Here is a 27270-nt window from a genome sequence, read left to right on the forward strand (position 1 = left end):
GAAAAACATTTTATTCGATGATTTTTTTATGTTTTCAATCAAATAGGTACCAAAGTAGAAAGCTTTTAAGCATATTGAACTAATTTATTCAAACTATCAACCAAATATTACCTGTGCATAAAGTTTAGATCTGTTCTGCATCATATGCCTTGAGTGTCCGAAATATGATTCAGAACGGAAACTGAAACCTAGAATTAAACAGTCTCGAAATACTTTTTTTCAGCACAATGAATCAGTTTGTTCGTTTTTGTTGCCAAACCGAGCTTCCGTCGTCGTCGAAGATCATCTCTGTGTCCTACAAATTATTCGAAGTTCTACCTTGAGATCACCCGAAATTTTTGAAGAAACTACAGGTTTTTAAATCAAGTAGAAGGAAACGAACAATTTCCTGTCAAGTACGCCGCAGTCGGAATTGGAATTGGACCTCTAACCGTATTATTTGGTTCTCAACGTTGTGGAAATATCGACGAATAAACAAGTGAGAATGGGTTAGATTTTTTAGAACATTTATTGACATCTTTTTTTTTCGATTGTGCTAATCTGTATAATATTTTAAAAAGTAAATTTTGCCCGAGAAGCCTCAGTTATAATTGTTTGTTTCTTCATATGTATTTATATTGTTTAAAAAGGTAAAAAAAACACACTACAAACCTTTCCTACGGTTTTGTTCATTGTATGGACTAGTCAAAAAAAATGTTGAGGCAATCGCGTTTCCGCTTCATAAAGGACATTTTCGTTTTATATATCTTCTGCATCACGGTATTTTCATTTGTGAGATTCGCGTAGCAAGGCCGTTCTGCTTTGAACTTGTATAAGCGTTAAAATTTGAGTGTGTGCGCCGCAATATCTGTCGTGTGGTATAACAGTTTTTTTTTTGATTATGTAGCTTACAACAAACTGTTGATTACAATGCTCTCAATAGTAAACATGCTTATTTCTTAAACTTTAAAGCTACTACTATTATAATATCATCGTTGGAGACTCAGAAACATTTATCGTGTACATCATCGGTACTTGTTGTTCGTAAAACTCTTATCCAAAAACAGGGGGCGGGTCACAGATCTTACTTTCCAATGTGCATTTTTCCTAGAAGATTAGTTGCGGTGGATGTTGCCGAATCCTGTGCCTTGCCAACGGTCTCCTTGATGGTCTAAAATTTAATTGAGATTCAGTAAAGAACAAGACTCTGTATAAGTATCGGATCTCACCTGAACAACCTCTCCTCGTTTTCCATCCGCGTATTGATTTGCATCCTGCAGCTTCTTGTCAGCTTCATCATTTAACACTTTGATAGCTTGAAAGGAAAAAAAAGGCGATGAACAATTTCTTTGTCCGATTTATAGAAATGATAAAGCTCACCTTCATCTGCCTTCTCTTCGGCCACCTTCATCTGTTCCTCAGCGGCCTGTTCAATTACTTTGGCGGATTCCTGGGCAGCATTCTCGGCGGCCTGCTTGGCGTGATCCATTAGAGTACCGGCAGCCTGTAAAAATAATCGTATTGTGATTCAACGTGTAATGGCAATGAACCACGCTGATCATTTTCGAACCTTTTCAGTCTCATCTGCTACGGCAGATGCCTTCTGTTTGGCGTCCTCAACCGCGGATGCCGTATCGTTGGCTAGCTTTTCGGACTCCTGCTTGGTCTGTTCGAACGCTTCCTGCGTTTTCTTCACCTGCTCCTCGGCCAAATTCTGTGCTGTGGCGGCTTTCTCAACGGCCATTTCCGAGGTTTCCTTCTTCTTTTTCTCGAAGAGACTCTCGGCCTTGCTGCCAAGGTTTTTGAGCGAAGCTGCAATGATGGTTGGAACAGGAATATGTTATTTCAGAACTAGGATAAGATAAAATAATCAATTGATTCTAAGAAGACTTATTCTAACAATGAAGTAGTGAACATTGTTTATAGAATTTTACAACCAATATATTTTATATTTAAAAAAATTAATATAAATCATATAATTTGAAATTCATTTCATTTTGGATAGTAGTCATCGTAATCGAATGGCTGTTCACCCGCTTACCAAACGAACGATTGTGAATTCAAATTTCAGGACCCTTGATTACCAACTCAATGTGTTATCGTAGAATAACAACGTCCACGAAACAATCATTCAGTGACGGAGATCCAGTCTCTCTTCATTCATACGCGCTCTACTACTTGCAACATAGCGCTATTATTAACACAACAATGGAAGCGTCGTATCAATCGTCTCTTGGTATGTTTTTTTATCCTATTCCTACAATATTTTAAAATATTCGTTCATAGTATTACCAACTCCTTATTGGTCACAATTTTCAATTCCTTAGCCCTTTCATAAGATAGTACCTTTTTTTGAGGTGAAATGATAGAAGTTTGAGCTGAGCTAAGTAGTAGAGGAGTCAATACAAACTTCAATTCGTCGAATTCTTACACTACCCTGTCAGGAACACTATGCAGAGACTGTTTCAGAAAAAAAAATGTTTGAAAAATGCTGCGAACGAAACACCACAGGTAATCGCAATCGACTATGTAAAATCAATGCTTTTGAGGTGATCATTGGAGGGAAAGCGGCTGTAGTACGAGCAGAAACACACCATGGTGATTCAGCAACACGACAACGCTTGACCACATTTAGTGAAGTCAGTGTAAACCTGCTAGGAAACATGTTTATGGGAAAACATACACTATCTATCGTTTCTACAAGATATAGCCGTAAGATATTGCTTAAAAAGCGCCTCCATTCTCATAACATACAAGATTAAACAATGATTCCACATTTTATAGCTTTAAAAGACGTGTCTTTCATCTCAAGTGGAATCAAATGCTACCAGAATAACGGAAAAAAAAGTGAAAAAAAACTTTTTAAGATAAACGGTTTAATTGTGATTAAACATAATAATGTACTAAAAGCTAGAAAATAATCAGGCAAGTAGCAATTAGCAGTTATCACACCTCTCCTTCATTAGCCTAGGGCATTGATAAGACTAAAATAAAATCGTGGGACACATGATGAAGTCGCCAATTGTGGATAATGGAAATCCAACGTGTCCCACGATTTTATTTTAGTCTTATCAATGCCTTAGGCTAATGAAGGAGAGGTGTGATAACTGCTAATTGCTACTTGCCTGATTATTTTCTAGCTTTTAGTACATTGTTATGTTTAATCACAATTAAACCGTTTAACTTAAAAAGTTTTTTTTACTTATTTTATTTTCTAGTTTTTAGTACACTATCTGTTTCATTAGAATATTTCTCTACTATAAAAACATTGTACTGTATTCTATCAGTTAAAAAATTTCATTTGAAACTGATATTGAGTTGATTGCAGAAAATACATAGTGGGTTCTCCAAGTCAAATTCGTTCGTTTGATACACATATCTCAATCATCCTTTTTTTGAGATGATATGGAGTCTGCTATTTTGTAGCGGCGGCCAAATTGGATTTTTCAAGATAAGCTGTTTCAAAATGCCAGGAGAAATAAAGGTATTTTATAAATTCGGTCAGTTACTAGTGGTCAAATTTCTATCAATTTGGGACAACCCTACAGACAAGCTAAATAAATCCGTTTAAAAAAGTAATTTGCTATTTTTAGATTGCGACCATCTTGGATTTGTATTTTTCATGATCTACTGTGATCTACTAGTCAAGCCCTTTCATTTGAAACCCATATTAATGGGGTTTTTCATAAATAACCGTATTCCTACTAGTCAAGCCCTTTCATTTGATATCCATAATAATAGGGTTTTGAGAAAATATGCAGTCCGCCATTTTGTAGTTGAAGCCATCTTGGATTTGCATTTTCCATAAATTACTGTGTTCTACTAGTCAAGCCTCCTCATTTGATACCCATAATAATAGGGTTTTGTGGAAATATGTGATCCGCCATTTTGTAGCGGCCGCCATCCTGAATTTTCAGAATCATGAAATAAGCAGTTTTATAATGACTACAGAGATAAAGGTGTGTTCCAAATTTCAGATCAATCGGTCAACAGAAAGGGGGTCAAATTTCTATTAATGTGGGTCAGCGCTACAGACAAACACGTTACAAACATACAAACGTACAAACATACAAACATACAAACAGATTACAGGGCAAGCTAAATAAAAACGTTTAAAAATACTATTAATGTTTAATTCGTAACATTTTTTGACGTAGAACTATGTCTTTCATTAAGGGTGCCAAATCAGAAAACAGGTCACGTTTTTATGAAATAAAGTTAACGTTAATAACTATTTTTGCCGCGATCGGATTTTGGCGATTCACATACTAAACGAATCGGAAATGCCGTAAGTTTTGTTTAATATGCTATACATTAGATTCCCCTGGTTTGTAAAGTCTGCTTCATTTAATATTGGAACAAATTCTTTTGCTCATTGTGGCGCTCCTAGTGGACGGATTTGGAAACTTTTTTCACCCACGTGTCGGGAAATTCATTACCTTTCACCATGTATTTATGTCATAACACCAAACGATAGCATTTTGTAAACAACCGCCATGGAAGCCGAACGGAGAGATAAAATTGTGCACAGTTTTCTTGAAAATCCATTGTTGTCGGCATCTAAGCTAGCTAAACAGCTTAAAATGCCCAGAAATACCGTATGGCGTGTTATCAAGCAGTACAAGGAAACATTGACGACGGCTCGGAAGCCGCACTCGAAGCGTCGGAGTGGAACTGTCGACCGGAAACTGCGTGGGAAAGTCATCAAGGCCGTCAAGAGGAATCCCAATCTTTCAGACCGCGATTTGGCCAATAAGTTCCAGGCCGCTCACAGTACGGTGCGACGAATTCGTCTCCGGGAAGGAATAAGGTCATTCCGAGCCAGCAAACAGCCAAATCGGACGCTGAAGCAGAACAATGTGGCCAGAATCCGTGCTCGAAAGCTGTACGACCAAGTGCTGACCAAGTTCGACGGATGTATTCTGATGGACGATGAGACCTACGTGAAGGCGGAATTTGGGCAAATCCCAGGTCAAAAATTTTATTTGGCGACGGCTCGGGGGGATGTACCTGCAAAATTTAAGTTCGTGTTTGCGGATAAATTCGCAAGTACATGATTTGGCAGGGGATATGCAGTTGTGGACAGAAAACCAAAGTCTTTCTCACTGACAAGACAATGCCATCAGAAGTCTACAAAAAAGAGTGCCTACAGAAACGGATTCTGCCGTTTATTCGTGCCCACGACCGTCCAGTAATGTTTTGGCCGGACCTCGCAAGCTGCCATTACAGCAAAACGGTTATGGAATGGTACGCAACGAACGGGGTCAGCGTAATACCGAAGGACCTCAACCCCCCAAACTGCCCCCAGTTCCGGCCGATAGAGAAATACTGGGCAATCACGAAGCGGAGGCTTAAGGCAAAGGGAAAACTTGTTAGGAACATGACTCAAATGAAGAACTGGTGGAATCAAATCGCCAAAACGGTGGACGAAAAGGGTGTGCGCCGCCTAATGTGTCGTATTACGGGAAAAGTACGAGAATTTCTTCGAAACAGCAATGAATAACTTTTTTAATTTTTTTTTATGAAAGAGTAAAGAAAATGCTACATTTGTATGAAAAACAAATTATGAATTCGTTAATAAATGACTGAACTACACGCAATTGTTTGTGTTCCAATATTAAATGAAGCAGACTTTAGATGGTTAAAATTCATGAAAACTTGAGGCGTTTCCATTTTCCCATAAATTTGTTCTGTCCATTTGTGTGCTTTCCCGAACAGACCTGTCAATAACGAGCAACTTATCGACGACCAACGGAGGGGAAATCGTAGGATTCAAAGTCCCCATGAACAAAGGAAAAGTAGAAGAATGAAGGGGAATACTTGCCTAGAGTATAAACAGTGGATCTCGCTGAGGAAAACTTTCATTCGGCATCGGACTGTTGAGCAATCCAGTTCACTTTGCTTTCGCTGCGCTTCGATCTAAGATTGGACCCCACCAGTGGTAATCCAACTTGGATATCGTCGTTTGGTTTTTCTGTTCGTTTTTCGCGTTATTCGTATCGTGAGTTTTTCTTTCCGCGTCATAAATTGGACGCTTCGCGTAGTGTATGATAAGCAAGAAAAAGAGGAAGGCACGCTCGAACCCTACAAAAAACGAACGCATTGCCAGGGGCAATTATATATCGAGGCAAGCGTCATCCAATGATGCACGCGATGTTGGTGCAGTGAAAAGCGCTCGCACTGAACCGAGCCTTCGCGAGTGTGACACCGCATCGCACAACAGCGAAGTAGGAGATTTCGGCGCGTCGGTCGAAAATGTAAACGCCGTTGCCCAGGCAGCAACCAAAATCAAGCTCCCCCCGCTGGTGGTGAAGGCGGTCGTTCTTGACAAATTCATCAGCGAATTCGCATCGATGGGGGTGTTACAGCAGAGTACAAGCTGTGTGGCATAATTCAGTCTTTTTCCAAGCAGTTAACATTGTTTGTTTTCCGTCATCATAAGGTTGTGCGTCAAAAAAATATTTGGGGAATACCAAACATCTTGAATGTCTTACTGGAATGTTATAAGTTATTTGGGTTCGCGTGCCAGTTGCAAAAGTGCCTTCAGCTAGGATTGCATTATCGCTATGAAGCATTGCTACTGTTTTCGAAGTTGTTATTATCAAAAAGAGTTTATTTCGCTTGTTTAGTCACCGAGAAAGTAAATGTCGTTCTGGAATTTTGGATGTGGTTTCGCTTGCCAGTAGCAAAACTTCCTCCACTAAGGGTGATAGCTGCGCTTCTCTCGAGCATGAGAAAGAAATACAACTTTTTTCGAGGCCAGTAATATTAACAGAAGCGTTTCTTTTGAGAATAGCGCAAAATGATGAGAAGTGTTTATATTCCTAGTAGTTTCAAGCCACCAATGTATGGCTCTGTATGCATGATATAGCGAACGCTTGTTTGGCGCTTGGTTTACGTTGTACGAACGATGCCTAGTGTTGTCATTGTTGTTGTTTCCATGCAGTGCCAAAGATATATTGATGTAGTTATGAGATGTGGAATAATGGTGCTGGTGCAACATGTATATAATCGAGTCTAGCCGAGTCTATGTCAATTGCGAAAAAGGCCAAAAAAAAAAAAGAAAAGCGTTCGAGGTAAATTTTCATTGCATTGACATGAAATAAATTGCGACTTACGACCAGCTAGTGTATTGTTTTGCGAGGGCAATAATGAATCATCAATCAATTATCGTCAACAAATTCTACAATGAAAAAACCATTTCAGAGATTATTCTACTAAGCAGTTGTTTCTAAAATTTCACAGCATTATAGAATAATATCCGAAGGTATGAATATGCGACTTATATAGAATAACAGCGTAGTTCTACGTCAACAATGCGGTCGTATCTTGGATACAACCTCCTATAATTTTTTTGTATAAATTATCGCAATTTACATGCTATGCTAACTTTCCTCTATTTAGAAACACGTCAAACGTGAGAATTTACGCACAAAAATGTTACGAGCGAAACATTATTTTTTTCAGGAGTCTTCATACAGAAATGACGAAAATTCCAAAAACTATAACAGATCGACAAAAGTTGAAGTATAGAATTTGAAATAAAACGCCATGTAATGTAAATAATGTAATAAAATAGAAGAACTGAATATAAAATAGAGAAATTTCTTCCTCCTAATATAGGGTTGGGGAAAAAGAAATGTCGTAAATGACGCTTCTCACATAACTTCCAGGACCCATACACAATTAAAGCTTTTATATATTACATATGTAAGGCCTATTCTGGAATACTGTAACATCGTTTGGAACCAGTATATGGTCGTACATGAAGAACGCATTGAGTCAGTCCAGAAACAGTTTCTTCTATTAGCACTTCGTAAACTCAACTGGACCTCATTTCCATTTCCTTCATATGAAGCACGCTGCATGCTCATAAACATCCCAACACTAGAAGAACGCCGTGAATTTGCAATGCTTTCTTTTGTTAATGACCTAATTTCGCAACGAGTACAGTCAGCTGAATTACTAGAAAAACTAAATTTCTATGTACCTGGGCGTCAACTAAGATCACGAAATTTGTTTCTAACCAAAACATCCAGAACAAATTATGCAAATAACGCCCCTATATATATATATATATATATATATATATATATATATATATATATATATATATATATATATATGCTCACATGCCGGTCTACTTGGATGATTCCCTTCCAATCCCACCAAACACATAGCAAATCCTTCCTGGTCATCAATCCGGGCTTGGCGATGGTTTGGGCCGGCTCACCGCGCTTCGACTACGACTTTTTTCGCTTTGGGTTGTCGTACGTGATCCACTTTTCATCACCATTCACCATCTTCTTCAAAAATGGGTCGAGTTCGTTCCCTTTCAGCAGTGCATCGCAGGCGTTGATTCGGTCTGAAAGATTTTTTGCGTCAACTCGTGTGACACCCATACATCCAGCTTTTTTGTGGAATCCAATCTTCTGCAAATGGTTCCAAACGGTTTTATCGTCTATACCCAGTTCCTGGCCAATCGAGCGAGTGCTCACATGCCGGTCTACTTGGATGATTTCAACGATTTTATCGGTTTCCACGACGATTGGCCTACCAGTACGGGGTGTATCTTCGACAGCCACTACACCAGAACAAAATCGATCAAACCAACGCTGTGCTGTGCGAATCGTAACAGTATCGGGTCCATAAACTACACGAATATTTTTGGCCACCCTCGTTGCAGTTTTACAGTTTATCACAACACTGTCAAAACGACACTTGTAGCATGTCGTCTTTAAATAGCACGGCAGTGGAACTTCATACAAATCACTCGTCGAAAAGTGTCTCCTTTTTCACCGCTTGTTTACATCGACGAATATATTTTTTTCCACTATGTCTATAATAATTATCATAATTATCAAGAACGTTTTCCACCATTCGTTTTTGTGTTGTCTGTAGTAAATCGTATATACGCATGACAATAGTCGTACTAGATGCATGTAGGAGCCGTATATTCATCCATCCAATCGTCGTGAATACTGTTGCAAGTGGAAAATAAATGTGTGTTTGTTGCTTATGATGCGAACATAAATAACAACATAATACAGTAATTTAAATTTAATACGATATGCCGAGGCACCACTCAGTGTCGCTTTGGAGGCGATTTTGGCCCTTAATTGAACATTGGCGATGTGAGTGGTACAGTGTCGACGTCTGGTGGCAACTTTAATGTGGCGCCATAATTTGGGCCCCGAACTCGATGTTTACAAAAATGTCCAATTAAACGTGTCACATTACAGGTCTGTCCAATAATCTAAACGTCACATTAAATGTAACTTACTGTATATAAACAATATTTATTCCCAGCAAATTGACAATATCATTCAGTTGTCAGTGCAAGTCGGTTCAATTTTTAGAGTGTAAAAAAAGTTCACTGTTTACATAAAAGCAATCTCGAATCGGTCCCACTTTTTCGCTTGAAGTTACTATCCCCTGCGTATAGTATGACCCGATGCGATAAGTACAACACAAGATATGTTTAAGTGTTGCCATATATTGACAATATACGACATTTCTTTTTCCCCAACCCAATATATCGGAGCTGCGGTCGATTAAGAAGTACTGTTTATTATAGAAGTACTGGCTTATTATGAAGCAAAATTCTCGCATTTGTGTGATGCGATTTTTTAGAGTTGACGCCCTATATTTGTTTCCTAAAGTAAAACATTTAAATTAGAGTTGAGTGTGCACCTGACCCGATATGCTATATCACCCAACATTTTGGGTATCACTATACTTAGTTCAGTAATTTGAATTGCCCAGAGACTGGTACAAAAAAGTTACCCTTTGAAAGTATTCATAACTTGAAATAAAAAAAAGTCACAGGAGGGGTTGTGTCCGAGACACGACCGCAAAGTTGACGTAGGATTCCGTTGGGTTATCTGTTACATGCTGATTTTGGATATGTTTGAAGAATTACATTGTTAATCTCTTGGTGGCCCTGAAAAGGGCCGTTTTGTCTGGTTGTTAGGTATTCTTGGTTCACTCCACCAATGTCCATAACCGAGTGATAATGATAGAAAGATGGTGATTAGTCATTTGATGGTGCGTATCACGATAGGAGATGCCTAAGTGGAATGAGATATGATGAAAGCCGCGCTCTGTGGCCCTGGACGAGATGGCTCCTGTGTTATGTATGGATGAAATAAAGAAAAAACTCATCAATGTAATATAAGATAATTATCATTATCGAACACAATTATCAAGTTTTCTCACCAGAAAAAAATAAAATGGGTGGGTTATAGCTATGATATAACCGCAAGGTTGACGTGGAACTTCCTTAGTTTAGCAATCATTTGTTTGTATTGATTGAGTTTTTGATTGAATGAAACAATTTCCGAATTCAACTGAATTCAATTTAATTGTTGTGTGAGTAAAAAAACTGAATAAATGCCATGTAAGGTCAATTCATACATTGTGATAGATTATGTTCTCCGCTACATTTAAATTTAATGACAGTCCTTTTACGTTTGGTATGATTCCTAGGACAAAAAATATGAACGGAAGAAGGAAGGAAGGTCTTGTATTATAGAGACTTTGAACTTTTGCAGTTCACTCGTCTCTAGCATTGAGAAAGGCCCTTTGAAAACTCTACTCTACTCTACTCCAGCGCTACCACCTCCACCCTCTTGCCTTGAGAAAGGCACTCGATCCCTCGTCGTCCAGCTCGTCCAGCAACGATGTTGTCCAGTTGGTGTCCACACAAAGAATGTGGAACGGAAGAATTATCAAACGATTATTTTATTTTACATTTCCCTCTGAAGTTTGCATCTCTCAAGTTTACGTACTTCTCGAATCGCGAATTTGCTGGATTTGATGAGCTTCAGGGACTCAGTTTCGATTTTGACATGTACGTCGAACGCATATTGTTAAATCAATATCCCAGTTATCCCAGCAAACGGTTATCAACATTTTGCCTAATCATCATGCGTAGAAATTCAGTGAGTAGAGGATATGAAGGCATATCCTTCAATGCAACCTTGAATAACCGAGCCAAAGCGTTGTGTTCGTAACCGCTTTTGTAATCCGTGTTAGGAGAACGCTTTTTGGAGTGCAAAACAAAACATGCGGGTGCAGAAGTATCCCCGGCTTGCATGAATCAACAACTTCAATTTCTACTTTTTATATTACATATGCTTTAAACTTGAATGTTCATCCGTCTCTAGTATCTGCACGATTTTCCCAGGTTCTTAAGTCTAGAAGACCGTGTTAAGGAAACATATTCTAGACTGTACAAAGGCAAGCGAGTATAAAAGTGCTCGCATTTTGCATTTATTTGCAAAGCCGATTTCCCCAGACACCTTGCCAATTTCCACACGCTCCATGGATTAGAAGTCTGTGTTAGGGAAACACATTTCAGTCGGAGCAAAAATACCCCCTACTTTCATGTATTTGCAATGCCGATTTCTCCAACGCTGCTTGGTTTTGAAGTCTGTGTTAGGGAATATATATCGGTGAGAACTAAAATCCCCCTACTTCCATGTATTTACAATGCCGATTTCCCCAATATTCCGGTTAGACGTAGTCCCACGTCAAAAGTGTTGTTTTATTATAGAGGAAATATATTTGAAATTTTCGCTTTAAACCCAACGGAACACGATGCTAAGGACCGTATCGTTATTTATGGGTACGCCTTAGAGTCTCCGTCTGAAAAAGACTATAGCTTGTTTTGACAGCTGTTTATTTTTCTCCTGTTGTTGACACAGTTAGCGTTCAGTTAGCATTGTTAAAAGATCGTTTTTTCCTAAAAGTGCAATCATGAGAGGGCTAACAGAAGAAAAACGAAAATCCATTGTGACCAGATACTGCTCCGAAACAGGAATATCAATTAGAAAATTGGCGAAGGCGGAAGGAGTAAGCGTCCATGCGGTCCAAAACGCTATCAAGCGATTTGGTATGTATAATACATTGAAGGATCTACCCGGTCGCGGCAGAAAACCTGGGCCATCCAAGCCAAACTTGGATAAAAAGATTTGCAGGCAATTTGAAAGAAAAAAGGAATTATCGATACGGGATTGCGCAAAAAAGTGTGGAACATCAATCGGTATGGTTCAACGTGCCAAAGAACGTAACTCACTGAAGGCATATAGAAAGCAAAAATGTCCCAAACGCAGCCAAATTCAGGCAAGTTCCGTGAAAACCCGTGCCCGTAAGCTTTACGATGGGATTTTAAGCAAACGCGAACTGTGCATCGTCATGGATGATGAAACCTACGTCAAACTGGACTACAAAACTCTTCCTGGGGCACAGTTTTACACTGTAAAGCAAGGAACAGATGTCCCGAACGCGGAGAAGTCAATTTTTTGCGAAAAATTCGGTAAGAAAGTGCTGGTTTGGCAAGCTGTTTGTCAATGTGGCATGAAATCATCTCCTTTCTTCACTCTCGGGAATATGAATGGTGAAATTTACCGGAAAGAATGTCTCCAAAAGCGTGTGTTACCGCTCATCCGAAAGCACACTGGTCCGACACTATTTTGGCCTGATTTGGCATCATGCCACTATGCACGTTTGACCTTGGATTGGTATCGCGAGAATAATGTCGATTTTGTGGAAAAGGAGATGAATCCTCCAAATTGTCCGCAAATAAGACCTATTGAAAAATTTTGAGCTTTGATGAAGGGACGACTGCGGAAGAAGGACAAGGCAGCCGATGACCTTGAGCAGTTCAAAAAGGATTGGATAAATGTGAGCAAACAAGTCGATGAGACGGTTGTCCAGAACCTAATGAGGGACATCAAGAAGCAGGTGCGATCATTGGCGCGAAAATCAGAATCTTGATTATTTTTTACTGTTACTCCTTTCTTTCACTCATAAGATACAATATTTTGATATCAGAACTGAAAAATAAATGCAATATTTGAAATAAAGCTGTGTTTTGAGCGTACCCATAATTAACGATACGGTCCTTACATGCCTCAATGCGAATTTCAATTGGACAATAATATCGGTCATTGATATGAAATTTCACGAAGCAACCTACATAAAAGTTCCAAATTTAAAGTTTATTTATATTCTATCACACATAGGTTCTATTCAGTTCATTGAAATATCATTCTTCAATTAAGGTGAAGGTGGAAGCTAGCCACAAATGGCTGCCACAATGGCGCTCATTTCTTTCATCTCCCTCCCTCACCTCTCGCCCGAAAATCAATAATTTTGCGAAACAGTGTGAAGAAAATGATCGTTTTCGCACACTTCCCATCAAGTAATATCAACCAAACTCTAATCGATTACTCACAAGATATTAAATTTTCATCTGCTTTCGCACCGTATAGTGAAGAACGTCGGAAAACTCGAGCAAGTGCTCTGAAAGTTAAATTTTCGTTTTTCAATCTTCTGCAATGGTTTTGTTTGTATTGGTGGAAGCATCGTTATTTTTTCGACACTGATGCCAAACAACATCATCGAAACAGCTATAAAAACCACTCAATAAAATGTTATTCCGGAGTCATAGCGTCCCATGTCATGAAAATCAATAGAATAAAATTGTGTTGATATCAATACAATTATTATTTTTACGTTTAATGGGTCTATAATGTAAGTTTTAGCAACTTTAACATTGGGTAAGAAAATTGTATTGCAGAGCTCGGAACACTGCCACGGCTGCCTATGCTTTCAAAAACAGTAAACGGAAAAGTATTACATTCAATCTAAATGCCTCGGCCAACGAAGAGAAGGGTTAAGGCTTTCCAACGTGAATATGTGAAAACAATACGATCAACGAATGAAAATATTAAGGAATTATCAACATCGAGTTACTATGCGGAAGAACTTGTTAATACCAAAAGTGCCCCAATTCGCATGTGTTATACATTTGCTCATGTTACGCTCGCGTATAATCAGAATCATATGCAAATGCACCTTCTATATATATATATATATATATATATATATATATATATTTATATTTGCAATTGTTCATCGGAACATATCGTTCATACATTTTACTTTAGTATTGAATTATTTGTTTTTTTTTTCAAATGTATTCAAAGACTCGTGTCAATGAAGCGCCACACAGTCTGATAAGTGAATTGATCTATTTACGTGTGCTTTGCTCTTCTCTCACAAACACTATTACCCCATTTTTACACGAGGGTTTACCTATACTACTACAATGGCTAGCTTCCACCTTCACCTTAATCCATCGAAAGATTCTTATTGGAACGAACATAAAAAAAAACACTCATTCATCGCTCCCTACTAATTCGCCAGCAAGTATGCAATCAGGAATGCCCACGCTAGTTACAATAAGCACTATCCATTTGTGCGCGTCGTTAGTTAAACTATCGACCACGAGGGTATTCACAACAAAAGCCCCCCTACTTTCATGTATTCCGATGCATGCCGATTTCCCCCAGGCAGCTTGGTTTTGATGTCTCTGTTAGGGAATACACTTTGGTGGGAGCAAAAGTTCCCTCTACTTTGATGTGCCGATTTCTCCGTATATTCAATTTCGACCAATCAGAACGAGGTATTTCCGTTTGAATTTTTTTTGATTGTTTGCTAGTTAGTTTCATATGATATATAATTTTATCAATTGTGATGGATTGTTATGGAGTGCTCAGATCGATTGATGCAATTATCTCGTAAATCCACCAGGAAATAACTGACCAATAATTGTAAGTACATGAGCCGCCGCATGTGTCGTCAATTTCGACCAATCAGAAGTGGGTATTTACGTTAGGATAGGGGTTGAGATTTTCTAATTATTCGTTAGTTAGTTCCATGACATATATTATTCGATTCAATGTAAAAAATGGTTATGGAGTGCCGAAATTGATTAATGCAAATATCTCATCAATCCATCATGAAATGACTGAGCAATAAGCGTTTGTAATTGGACAATTTTCACGATGTGCTCGATTCTCGGTTTTCAATTTGTACCCCAATATGTTCCCGAAAGACGTAATCCTACGTCAAAAAAATAGTAAATTCGACGTAGAACTAAAAAGGAAAGGGCACAGAACAAAATCAAACGAATTCTATGTAATTCCAAGGTCAAGAGCCGAATTATTATGTATTGCCAAGTGCTGATCTGTTCTTTTTTTCGATTAATGTTTCGAGGGTGGTTGGGCAGAGCGGAAAATTCACATCAGTTGTGAATTGAGGAAACATTCGTAAAAAAGGAGAGCAAAAATGAGTAGCATTGTTGAAAACCGCACACTCTCCAAGCAGTAGATACTACACGCGGCTTGATCACGATCATCGTCATCGTCGCGCAGCTCGGAAAATTGTAGTTGATGATATCACTTCTTCATTTGTGAAAGGCCAGCACCAGCAACAAGGTAAGCAAGGCGATACGATGGTATATGAATGTACAAACGAACAACGAAAGAATTCATAATGTGGAGGTTTCTACGAGCAGGAATTTCTTGATAGTGGATGAATGAAAAGTCAGCGCAAAGTGTAATCGGCATTCATTAACACTTTGAGCCCCGATTTTTTTGCTGCGCTTTCTATTCATGTTATATTCATTGTATAAAAAGAAAATAGTCAGAAATTCGACTAGAAAGTAGTCATATATCGTAAAACATACGAAAGCAAACAATTTTGTTTCATATTTCCTTATTTTGTAACTGTCAGTCCCAGTGATCAACGTTTTTCTAACGAAAAGCTCAACATCAAACCGATCGACACGGGGCTGAACGTGTTAAACAACAGTGGGAGAGATTCATTGGGAACCGTTCAGAGTAAGATCAAGTTTTTAAATGCACTTCTCCTATATCAAACAAATACCTAACTAAGGTGGTGCTAGAATGAATCACTTCGATGACTGACTCCATCCAAGTTCTTATTCATTTCGATGAGACGCACCAAATGTGTTCCAAGAGCTGCAATCGTTGCAACGGTTTATTGAGTAATCGATACATACTTCGATGGTATGACCTTGACTCACGGATTGATAACATCACAGTCATCATCGTCATCGCCATCACACGTGCACAGCATTGTTCCAATTCTCACGGATGCATGCATTCAACATTCAACTGATGGCGCCGAATAGTTGCAGTATGGAGGAGCGTTCCTCGATGATTACCATCAGCGGTTCCGATGATTGACCGCAGGCTTGACTGACGTTCCTCCACACTAATGGAAGCAAGCGATGTTCACGATATAGTGTTTTTTTCCTCTAGTTTGGCGTGTAAAAAATTTATACACTATTTGCTCGCTTTGTTGGGGAGCTATTAGGAATAGGTACACTTGACGATGGTGGCGATGAACAGTGAGGCGGAGCCGTATGGGATCTTATTCTGAGATTGTAAAAATAGATTTCCAAGGCACGGGGTCAATTTACGCGTTCTATGATCACATCGAACGTTAGGAATTTTGATGATCGCCTATGTGGTCGGGAAGGGCGGTAATTACGCACAAAAGGCGCGCTGGATGGTGTCCCATAAAAGCAGAGAACAAGTTTTGGAGTGCAGTTTCACGATGCAATATTATTTATCCGAAGGGTGAGTTTCATATATGATATACTCATACTCATTGTAGATTTACTGTTTAAAATAATTTAAACGATTGTTTTCTGGAGAAATCTACCAGAAACGACTTCCTTTCCGTCCATTGTTGATTTCAGTGATTTCACAGAACAACAGAATAATTTTATTTATTTATTTATTTATTCAACAAAACTTGTCTATTAGCCCTTGGCTCTTAAAGACTGACTAGTTCAACACGTTGACTGCCACGTCAGTCTGAGAGTATAAAATATGATGATGAAGGTAGAAATTTATTAATTTTTTTCGCAGAAATGTTACTGCTTTCGAGCAGAAATATATTCTTACAATAAAAAACGATGACCCTAATACGTTCAAAAATTTCCATCGAAAAAAATCTAATTTTCTAGCATTACGCTTCGCATTGCTGTACACGATATCAGCGCGTGGCCTGTCAGGAAAGTCACTATAAAACCGCGTGACATTCAACGTGTTAACTAATAATATTTTGGCATTTTCAAATTCAAAACAATAATTAATAAATAAGGTACATATACATTTTAACAAAACCATACAATTGTGATCGAAACTGACAAAAACAAAAAAAAAAATCAAACATTCGGAAACTGCTCTGACAACAGACTTGTTTTTAACTGCTTTTTGCAGTAACATATTAGGCTGTCAAAAAAGTCCTGCGATATTTTTTTTGAATTTTCATTTGTTCATAAAATTAGTTACAGTCATCTGTTTTAAGTCAAATATGCGCCGTTTTGTTCGATGACTTGTTCCCAACGAGATGTCAACTTCATAATACCCCTGTTATAGAAGCTCGCTTCCTTATTGGCAAAAAACTCGGATAGCCAATTTTCACAGGCCTCTTTTGTGGCTAATTTCTGACTACCTAGCTCGTTCGCCATGGACAAAACAGGTGGTAGTCACTTGGTGCAAGGTCCGGACTATACGGCGGATGCAAAAGAACCTCCCATCCGAGCTCCCGGAGCTTCTGGCGCGTCACCAAAGAAGTGTGTGGCCTGGCGTAGTCCTGATGGAAGACAATGCGGCCTCTGTTTATCAAAGATGGCCTCTTCTTCATGAGTGCTACCTTCAAGCGGTCCAGTTGTTGGCAGTACAGGTCCGAATTGAGCGTTTGGCCATAGGGAAGCAGCTCATAATAGATTATTCCTTGACAATCCCACCAAACACACAGCAGAACCTTCCTGGCCGTTAATGAGGGCTTGGCCACCGTCTGAGCCGCTTCAGCGGGCTTCGACCTCGACCGTTTGCGCTTCACGTTGTCGTAAGTGACCCACTTTTCATCGCCAGTCACCATCCGCTTCAGAAACGGGTCGATTTTGTTGCGATTCAGCAGCGATTCACATGCGTCGATACGGTCAAAGATGTTTTTTTGCATCAACGTGTGTGGCATCCATACATCGAGCTTCTTTGTGAATCCAAGCTTCTTCAAATGGATAATAACGGTTTGATGACTTATCCCCAGCTCTTGGCCGATGCTACGGCTACTATGCCGGTCTTTCTCGGCTAATTCAGCGATTTTGTCGCAATTTTCGACGACAGGCCTTCCGGAGCGTGGCGCATCTTCGACGACCTCTACACCAGAACGAAAACGTTGAAACCATCGCTGTGCGGTGGAAATGGAAACTGTATCGGGTCCATAAACTGCACAAATTTTATTGGCAGCTTGAGATGCAATTTTGCCTTTGTCATAGTAGTACTGTAAAATATGTCGGATTTTCTCTTTATTTTGCTCCATATTTGCGACACTATAACTCACGAACGATTTAACCAAACAAAACACTGTCAAGGACTGTAGTATGACTCGATACAATGAATACAACTAGAACTACGCGCTTACAATGACACCTCGCGGAAATACCGCAGGACTTTTTTGACAGCCTAATACATTACGAGATTTCAAATTGTCGTTAAGCTTGTTATAAAGCATAATAGATTTTTTCAGAACCGAATTCTGGCCACATCTTCTTGTATTGCTCCTGCTGATACTCAGGTTTGTCCTGCTCCTAGTGTGGTCCTGGTACTGATCGGAGGCCCTGTCTAGATGAGAGTTGTGTAGACCGCTTCTTGTAGTATCTGGTGTATATGGGTACACGCGCTGACTTTGTCGACATTTTCTACCAACAACAGTTGGTGTTTTGTATGGATGAAGTCCGTTGACGTTCTCCAGGAATATCCGAAGAGATTTTTAATGGATTTGTTGTAAATCACTTGAGGAGATTTCATTGCTGATTTATTGGCTGTACCCCAGATCAGTATTCCATAGACTAAATGACTATGGAACAGTGAAAAGTGCAGGTTTCGTTTCGTGCCGGTTGGAAGCAAATCGCAAATTCTTCTGAACACGCGAGCTACCTGTGATTTAGACCGAAATCTGTATATCATCGATGAAATCAGCTTATGGTGCTCGAGATGATCCAGATGGTGCGATTTCGCGAGTGCTTACAGCATGAAAAGTAGTATTATGTTTGACATCCTGTTTCTAGCACGTGAGCGGTAAAATGATAGATGTGATCCGACAAAGTCAATTAGTGGGAGCCCAAACTTCAAATTGAAATATCTCAAAAAAAAGTTTTTGGCGCTTGGTTCATTTTGGCACAACCCCGACCCCTTATTCTGTATTTTTCCCAAGAAGTACAATCTAAGAGCCTCCGCAGACTACAGACTTTTGTCGGTCTATAGTTTGGTCGTTTTTTTACGGAGATGTATGCGTTGGCGCACTTTGTACGATACTTTAACGGCCGATAAAAAAGTTTCATGGCCTTCTCTAATTGAGGTAACAAGACTGTGTGCGCAATAACAGCCCAATCCGACTAAATTATCAATATCGATACCAATAGAAGGTCTACAGTATGCGTCAAGTCGGCTTCTTGTCGATCTTTACGGTAAAATTTGGCGAAGTTCTGATAGCTAGAGAAAACTGAATCCTTTATGATTGATCACTATTTTATTTACTCAGATAGCATTTATCGATAAAGCATGCAAAGCATTTATGTTATTCTCTATGAAAAGAAGACAGCTCTTGAGTAGTTTAGTAGAAAAATCTCACGGGATTACGATGACCTGTGTTCCACTGATCCATTCCAGGTAACGAGAAAACGAACCCGTTTGCTAAGCCTTAGAGGGCGCCAATCTTGAGCGGCAAATTATCTATCAAGAATTATTCTCGTCCTCATCGGTACATCTGTAAGTACTTTTCAACATGCACGATTGTAGTGAAGATAATTCTCTTTATTCCACGTGGTGGATAAGGTGAGATGGCTCAAGTCACTGCATTTCCGTAGGCGAATGGCGTGACTATAGTTTGTCACTAGGTGAGATTTGAAGTCGTGTCCTCATATGTTATCGAATCGGGTATCAAAAAAAAGTTGAAGAGTAAGGTAGCTTCCACAATGAAGCGAGAATTTTTTCTATCTCACGTCACTCGCCGCGTGGAATAAGGAGGAATATGTGTCGTTGGTTGCATTCAATTATGGTTGAAATGTAGGAAATTAATTAAATTTTTACGAAAAAATTCCAAAAAAAATTTTGGAAAAAAAAATCGCTGAAAAAAAAGTTATTCTAAAAATTAAAATAATTTTTTCTCGAAAACATATTTTTTTAAAATTCCCAAAAATATATATATGAATAGCCCTTAAAATTTCCAACAAGTCGTCCATACATAGGAAGATGGGCACTTTTACAGGGAAAAAGTTTTTCTAACAACAACTTTTTCATGTCTTCTTTGAAAAAAATACAACTTATCCTAATTTTGTTTAAAGTCAAGATAGCGATATAGTGAATTCGACAAAGTTTTAGATATTATCAAAATGTGAACTTTTGTCGAAGACGTCAACTCTTTATCTGTTATAGTTTTTGGAATATGAGTCATTTTTGTATGAAGATTCCTGAAAAAATAATGTTTTGCTCGTAACATTTTTGTGTGTAAGTTCTCACGTTTGACATGTTTCCAAATAGAGAAAAGTTAGCAGAGCATTTAAAATGCGATAATTTATACAAAAAAAAACGACGAATTGAACATTAATAGCATTTTTTCAAAGAACATGAAAAAGTTGTTGTTCGGAAAACTTTTTCCATGTAAATGTGCCGATCGTCCGATGTTTGGAAAACTTTTTGTAAATTCTAAGGGCTATTTATATATATTTTTTCAGAATTTTAAAAGCATATGTTTTCGAGAAAAATGAATTTTAATTTTCAATATTTTTTATTCAATGAATGATTTATGAAATTCCAAAAAATTCTTTGATGATTTTTAATGAAAACCTAAACGATTTCCTACATCTCATTCTCTGAGCATCTTTTTGTAGATGTTATAGTTTTTAAATTAAGATTTTTCGAAAAAAAATAGAAAGAACTCAAAATTAAAAAAAAACCTACAAAAAATATCAGACCTATAAAATTTTAGTCAAAGAATGGAATGTAGAAAATTATTTTGGTTTTCATCAAAAATTATCAAAAATTTTTTTGGAAAAAAATTTCATTATAAAAATATTTTGAAAATAAAATCCATTTTTTCCGAAAACATATGCTTTCAAAAATTCTGAAAGAAATAGATATAAATAGCCCTTAAAATTCCCAACAAGTTTTTCATACATCGGACGATGGGCACATTTACATGGAAAAAGTTTTTCGAACAACAACTTTATCATGTTCTTCTTTGAAAAAATGTTCAATTTGTCGTTTTTTTGTATAAATTATCGCATTTTAAATGATCTGCTAACTTTTCTCTATTTAAAAACATGTCGAGAACATGTCAAACGTGAGAATTTACACACAGAAATGTTACGAACAAAACATTATTTTTTTCTTCATTCAAAAATGACATGTATTCCAAAAACTTTAAAAGATAGAAAGTTGATGTCTTCGACAAAAGTTTATATTTAAACAAGATCTAAAACTTTGTCGTACTGACTATATCGCTATCTTGACTTTAAACAAAATTAGGGTAAGTTGTATTTTTTCAAAGAAGACATGAAAAAGTTTTTGTTAGAAAAACTTTGAAACTTTTATTCTAACTCTTCGCACTATTTCGTCGTTACTACTTTCCTCGCTTTTAGATTTACTATTACGCCGTCCGGTGAACATTTTAAGGATGAAAAACAAATGCATGTGTGTCTAAAAAAATATACATAATAAACATATTGTTTTTCGTGATAAACAGGGGCTTCTCCGCGTAGTGATGTTTAAATTTTTCATTTATTCGATTATCGATTAATCGTTGGGGCTACTATGCCGGTCTTTCTCGGCTAATTCAGCGATTTTGTCGCAATTTTCGACGACAGGCCTTCCGGAGCGTGGCGCATCTTCGACGACCTCTACATCAGAACGAAAACGTCGAAACCATCGTTGTGCGGTGGAAATGGAAACTTTATCGGGTCCATAAACTGCACAAATTTTATTGGCAGCTCCAGATGCATTTTTGCCTTTGTCATAGTAGTACTGTAAAATATTTCGGATTTTCTCTTTATTTTGCTCCATATTTGCGACACTATAACTCACGAACGACTTAACCAAACAAAACACTGTCAAGGACTATATTATAGCGCGCAAAAATACCTTTCCAACAAGCTATAGTATGACTCGATACAATGAATACAACTAGAACTACGCGCTTACAACGACACCTCGCGGAAATACCGCAGAACTTTTTTGACAGCCTAATATATAGTCGACCATTTTTTTCCAACAATTATTTACAAATCCTTTACATAATCGAATCTCAAGAAAACAACTTTTTCATTAATGTCTGAATGTCAAACATTAAGAGAAAAATAGCTTTTTTGTGATTCGATTATGTATTGGATTCGAAAATTAACGTTGAAAGTGAAATTGCGATTATATATAATCGAGTCCGACCTGTATAGTTTATGACGATTATTTTCCCACAAATGTGACATATGTTCTCAGTATGATTTATCACGGATTCTTCGCAATCGATTGAACAGAATATTTCATATTCTCCAATAAAATTGTAATTATTCATCGCCATCGAATGTAGTATACAAAGCAAGTACATTCGGTTGAATTTCATTTTTTATTATCATTTCCAACACTGTATAATTGACTAAAATATTATTTTTATAAGTTTTCTAATCAGCGATCGGTTGATTTCATTCGGATTCAACAGAAAAGTAGTCCTGAATCGAACCCCAATTCATTATCATCGTTGCCGACTTATTTCTCTAGCGCACCGACAGTTGAATTTGAGCCCGCAAGAAACTCGACCGAATCACACTGGGCGACGAAGGTGTTAATGAAACTTTGTCCTCTTATGATAAAACAGGAAGTGGGTTATATCTATGGTATAACCGCAAGGGTGACGTAGGACTATCGTTGATTTAGAGATCATTTGTTTGAAGATGAATCTGAATTCATTCTGAATGAATGAATATTTGGAGAACTTCGAAAACGAGAACGTTACGTTGGAGGCACAAGATTTTATGCATCCAATATTGGATACGGAAATATCCTACCGATGGGGAAGAATAATCTTCAGAAGCTATCCTGTTAATTGCGATTGATTGAAAAATCACAAAACCAAATGTGTTTGGTCACAGTGTTACAGGGATAGAAAACATTAAAATAAACTCTTTCACATGAATGTAATTTTAAGTTCCCAGAGGAACTGGCAGATTATTTTCAGTAACGATTAGATATTTCCACATTTTCCTCGATACTGGAAGCCCACCAGTGGTTAATGCTAACTCGATAGCCATCTGTTAATAGCACTTGATTGAAACATATTTGGTCACAGTGTTACATGGATAGAAAACATTCAAATAAACTCTTTCACATGAATGTATTTTTAAATTCCTAGAGGAACTGGCAGATTATTTTTCGGATCTTTCTCGATGCTGAACGGCATCCAACGGAAAGAATTCCGTGCGTGTATGTGTATTTGTAGCGGCTGCTTCGATGGTCACCTTATCTTCTCCTGAAGGATCGGCTTCTCTGTGCTCCCTCACAGTTTCAAACAAACTGCTTGCGTTTCAGGGCAGATCTCGATCCTTCGCCGTCCAGCATCCTCAGCAACGATGTTGTCTTGTCGATGTCCTCACGAAAAATGAATGCGTCTCACCACCAGAGTATCGCTTAAGTATGCTTTTTGTGCGTGATTGAATCGAGAGAAGGCGTGGTTTACGATGGCAATTTGGAAGGCAAACTAGAGGGGAATGAACTCTCTGAGCTCGGAACTTTCGGCGACTGAGCAATAATCGATTGCGGGCGCATACAATATTGGATACGGAAATATCCTACTGACGGTGAAGAATAATCTTCAGAAGCTATCTTGTTAATTGCGATTGATTGAAAAATCACAAAACCAAATGTATTTGGTCACAGTGTTACATGGATAGAAAACATTCAAATAAACTCTTTCACATGAATGTAATTTTAAATTCCCAGAGGAACTGGAAGATTATTTTCAGTAAAGATTAGATATTTCCACATTTTCCTCGATACTGGAAGCCCACCAGTGGTTTATGCTAACTCGATAACCATCTGTTAATAGCACTTGATTGAAACATATTTGGTCATAGTGTTACATGGATAGAAAACATTCAAATAAACTCTTCCACATGAATGTATTTTTAAATTCCCAGAGGAACTGGCAGATTATTTTCCGGATCTTTCTCGATGCCGAATGGCATCCAAACGGAAAGAATTCCGCGCGTGTATGTGTGTGTGTGTGTGTGTAGCGGTTGCTTCGAGATCTTCCCGGGGAACCGTTTGTGGCATCACTCTCCTCCTGATGGATTCCCTTCTGGCCTAAGGTTCTTGGCTCTTGGTGACACCGTTCATTCGCGCTTTCATGATAAATGAAGAGCTTCACCACAACAGCGACAACATGCTCCAATCGCTGTTCAATTAGAACTGAGTGGATTTCCGAGCGGCGCTCGCTTATATACCGATTGGTGATTTCAATAGCCTGTTTTGAAAGCAATTTTAAGACTATTGAAACAAGTTTTTGGATCAGAAAGTAACAAGTATAGAACGCGTAGACATTTTATCTTTCGAATGAAGTGTTTATCATACCATTTCGTTCAGTTGTTTAGGAGCTATTAACACTCAAAATCTCGTTCTCCGGCGTAACGCTTTCGTTTTCGAAACTTTGATTTTACACCCCGGTATAGAAATGAAAGACGTAGTCCTACGTCAAAAAATTCAACATTTCTCGTCGTCGATTACTTCCTCTGGGGATACGTTAAAGACATTTGCTATGTTAATATGCCACAAAATTTGGTGGAACTTTAAGAAGAAATAACTCGGATTTTCAACAGCATCGAAGTCGTAATGTTAGAGTTGTGCATGGAGAATTTTGTTCACCGTTTATGCGTTATCGAGAAAAGGGGTGGTCACATCGAAAATGTCCTTAAATAAGCTTTATTTTCGTTTTTTAAAAATAAAAATCGGTTCACTTTTGTAGAAGTTATTCAATGTTGTTGCGTGAGCGTTTAATCTGAAAGACCCCGTAGGTTTTTAATCCTGCGTCAAGTTTAGGTCGAAAAAAATTTTGATCGTGAAACCCTTTAAACGCAATCAAAGCAAACCGGTTGCTTCAAAATTATATCGGATGATGAAACATGGATTATTATTTATTAAAATGGATTGAATTTTCGTTAATGAAGCGTTGAACCTCCCCACGATACGACATGGAATGTAACATGGAGATTCGCTCATTTCAGTGACGAGTAATCAAAGGAATGCGTTGTCAGCGCCATACTTTGTATTTCCGTAAGTTCGGTTAGGAGTTTACAACAAAGAGCATTGCGCAAACTAAACATTCAAACCGCAAGGGGAATAATCTTGTTGTATGCTTCAATATGAAAGACTGCGGATTGTTTATTTCTCGAACGTTTCGGTTATTTTGCAAAACCGTATGCTTGAAAAACAACCGAACGCGAGCATCAAGTGATATTTGATCATTCCGGAGCTTTAGTGAAACTGCTTCAGCCACAGTTATTTTCGTTTCACTGACATCCTCAGTCACTGTTGCATTATTCAATTTTCCCCCAAATCACTGCAGACGAACCAATTATGTATGCTCTAATTAGCGTTGTTCCATTCACTTACTTTTAAACTTATCAACCAAGCTTTAAAGGAGCAACGAGGAACAGCGGAAGTGCTGAACAACGACTTCGGAAATTCAAGTGTAAACAACTATTAAAATATTTTCAGTGATTACTTTGATCGATAGGGCGTGTTTCGCGGACGCAACCGGTTTCAATTCCACCAAACCTCCATATGTATTGATGGTTAACCGACATCGATTGTGGATGCTGTTGGCCATTTTTCTCATTCTTCATTAGTTTTGATAAAAATATACTTACATTTTGCTCCTCCTGCATTGAATTTGTGAAGGCATTAGAGAAAATTTAAGAACAAAAAGGAACATGATAAGTGACACACGACTTATTGCGCAATCCATCGGTAAAAACAGACAAACATTTAGATGCTCTGGTCACCATCGAAAAGCATTGTAATCTTGACCAGTGACACATGAGGTCATCAGAACACGAATTGCTTTGTGATGAATAATTTTCTTGTTACTGTGTTTTAACAAGCGACAGAAAAAAACTCAACCAAACGTGAACTAAAAATTCTCATGAACTTCAATCCGAATGTTCCGAACGGGAAGCAGCGACGAACAAAAATAAAATAATGCGTAGTTGCAACCGGCTGACCGGGTGGTATCGGAAAATTACAGCGAAATTTAATTCAAATTCACAATCAATATTCAGACTGAGTTCGGGAGTTGTGAAATGTGTTAACATACCTGTGAATCCGCTGAACATGATGTCTTCTGGTTGGAACTTCCTTCCGGTCAAATAGTCCTGCTATAACACAATCGATCTGGGGAGGCGCCCGATGTCTGGCCTCCAAATGACCTAGCTTTTTCTTAGTATTACTTGTCCGTTTTTCCACCAACAGTTGTCACTACTGCAGCACAATTTATCGGCGTTCCAAAGTACGGATGAGCGAAGAATGATCTCACTTTTGGCTACCAACTCGGGGCTGCTCCTTCCTCTTCCACTACGGCACTGCGTCACTCTCGTCACGAACACACACGAACACACGCGGTCAACTGTAGAGATTCCAACGGGCAGAATTCGAAACTAGTGGCGATGAAGTCTTGCGATATACTGCGTTCCAATGCTGGCTCGCAATACTACTGCTCCGGTGACCGGTAAGCAGCAGAGAATCAAGCGATGGGAGATAATGGCGCAGATGAGAGGAAAAATACAGCAAATACAACAACTTGCATCCTCACCCAGTACCAGTGTGGATGGTATTTCGTTGAAGAGCGTACGCGAGTTCTCGCGAGAAATGCACCGGCTTCGTCGATTCTAGAATCCGGTGCGCGGATTTTTTTCCGCTGGTTTCGAACGGTTACAATGTGTGACTCATCGTTTGAAGGAAAATTCAACTCAAAGAGAGAAAATGATGAGTTTTTCCGTTAGGAAGATCAACTTCTATTTCAAATTTTGCTCGTTTTTTTGTACACAATCGAAAGCGGCATTTCTGACTATCAAAAAAAAAGTTGGAATACTGCTAAACTGCCGTTCTGCGCATAGTTGTCCCATGTTACTTTTTGACAATTTTCATTTTTCTTCATAAAACGATGTTTTTATGCCTAGTCTTCCGGAAAAACACAAAAAATGTTATACTTTGTTCCCAGCTTTTCAAAAAACAACATCAAGCTCAATTGTCCCATGTTGATATTCTATTCATAACTGTTCCACCATATATTTTTTGTGGATCCATATCAAATAAATCGGTTCAAGTACATGAATTTTAAAGGGTGTGTCACACAAATTGC

The 27270-nt window shown here is 38.3% G+C and overlaps 1 protein-coding gene across 2 annotated transcripts; it reads right to left on the minus strand.

Moving 5' to 3' along the window:
- Positions 1–489: 489 nt before the first annotated feature.
- On the minus strand, positions 490–26623 carry LOC129768241 (ATP synthase subunit b). Of its 2 annotated transcripts, XM_055769740.1 has the most exons (6): positions 26227–26623; positions 25781–25792; positions 1550–1791; positions 1360–1483; positions 1209–1294; positions 490–1150 (listed from the first exon to the last, which is right to left on the minus strand). In XM_055769740.1, exons 1-6 carry the CDS (start codon positions 26243–26245, stop codon positions 1064–1066), a joined length of 570 nt encoding a protein of 189 aa, XP_055625715.1. In that variant the 5' UTR covers positions 26246–26623; the 3' UTR covers positions 490–1063. The 2 variants fall into 2 exon arrangements, with proteins under 2 accessions (XP_055625715.1, XP_055625716.1); XM_055769741.1 differs by lacking the exon at positions 25781–25792 and having other exon boundaries at positions 26227–26621.
- Between the last annotated feature and the right edge of the window lie 647 nt (positions 26624–27270).

The sequence above is a fragment of the Toxorhynchites rutilus genome, chromosome 2 (assembly GCF_029784135.1).
Source record: "Toxorhynchites rutilus septentrionalis strain SRP chromosome 2, ASM2978413v1, whole genome shotgun sequence".
In the NCBI taxonomy this organism is placed as follows: Eukaryota; Metazoa; Arthropoda; class Insecta; order Diptera; family Culicidae; genus Toxorhynchites; species Toxorhynchites rutilus.